The sequence below is a fragment of the Pinus tabuliformis genome, chromosome 3_1 (assembly GCF_031772625.1).
Source record: "Pinus tabuliformis cultivar Carrire ecotype Pingquan chromosome 3_1, CPIR1, whole genome shotgun sequence".
Taxonomy (NCBI): Eukaryota; Viridiplantae; Streptophyta; class Pinopsida; order Pinales; family Pinaceae; genus Pinus; species Pinus tabuliformis.
The window spans coordinates 307,585,453-307,586,688 of NC_142301.1; the positions used below are offsets into that span (position 1 = coordinate 307,585,453).

A 1,236-nucleotide genomic window follows, 5' to 3' on the forward strand; every position below is an offset into this window, starting at 1 on the left:
TGAGAGGGAGCAGATCTGCAACATGCAGTCCCCCCTCTTTGATTGCAACTACCGAATCATTATGGAAAACTACAGGCCCAAACCCTACCACGTCCCTGCGCGCTCTCTGATCTCCCCGGTTTCCTTCTCTTCTTCCCTTGCAGAAAATATCGTGCATCATGGTGAGGTGAACCTCCACTACGTGTAGACAAGGCGTCATATTCATACTCTGCTTCTTTTCCAACGCTCCCTACACAGGATCCAGCCCATGGTCCTTCAGAATCTGGCCCCATCGTATGATGAATCGAACCCTGGGCCTCAGGATTATCTTGCAGCAACGATTGAAAGGCAAGGGATCGAGTCCTTTGCTTGCCGTCAGTGCAGATCCGCTCAATCTTTGTTCAGAGGGATCAGAAACCTTCATATCGACAGCACGGTCCACAACAACAACGGGGTTTTCTCTCACGAGATCTATGCTCGTGACGTCTAGGGTTTGATCGCCATCGTATTTCACATTGAGCTTGAACTCCACCGAGCGATAATGGCACTGGGCATCGCCGCCGCAGGTGTTGCAGTCACATGAGAAACTCATTTCCATGGCGCCTTACAACCAGGTACTCCAAGTGCATGTGATAGCTATCAACCAGAGAGTTATTTTCTAACTTAATAAATAAAAAAAATTTAAATCTATTTCACTATATAAATCATTTAAAGCTGATAAAACTCAGAATTAGTTTTTTTATTTTTTATTTTTTATTTTAACTCTCCTCTTATAAATTCAAAATTTAAATGCATTCCTTGTTATTTAAATATGATAAAATCTCCCCCTGATGGGGGTGATCAAACAATGACAAGATGGGCCTCGAGGCTTCCCCCCTCCACCATGTGGTGCACATGTGACATTTAATGCAGGCGTTTATCACCGTGTACTCCTCCCAGTTCATTCTAGACGAGGTTGTGGGTATGATAAGCATGGTGGCAGACTTTTGATTATTTTCATTGTTGCAGATGTCAATATTTCCTTCGAGGGGCAGACGGGAGCGAGCTGAACGAGGGTTTGGAACAGGGCATTAGTGCTGGTAACCATGGAGGGGCAAGGAGGGGGGAGTTCCACTCCCTCCTACAGTCATGTAGTTGCAAACAGAAGCAAGGAAGCTGGTTCGAATCGATTCAAGAAACCAATGGAGGCAAAAACGGAGAAGATAAGCACAAAAAAGCCGAAAAACATCAAATCTCATGAACAGGAAGAGAATCATG

At 44.9% G+C, this 1,236-nt stretch overlaps 1 protein-coding gene across 1 annotated transcript; it reads right to left on the bottom strand.

The window, feature by feature from the left end:
• Nucleotides 1-229: 229 nt before the first annotated feature.
• LOC149187014 (DNA-directed RNA polymerases II, IV and V subunit 3-like) lies at nucleotides 230-577 on the bottom strand. Its single transcript, XM_089409526.1, has one exon. It carries the CDS (start codon nucleotides 575-577, stop codon nucleotides 230-232), a length of 348 nt encoding a protein of 115 aa, XP_089265652.1.
• Between the last annotated feature and the right edge of the window lie 659 nt (nucleotides 578-1,236).

What these genes read in the sequence shown, in the direction of transcription:
- LOC149187014 (XM_089409526.1), bottom strand. Translation starts at nt 577, where the DNA reads ATGGAAATGAGTTTCTCATGTGACTGCAACACCTGCGGCGGCGATGCC.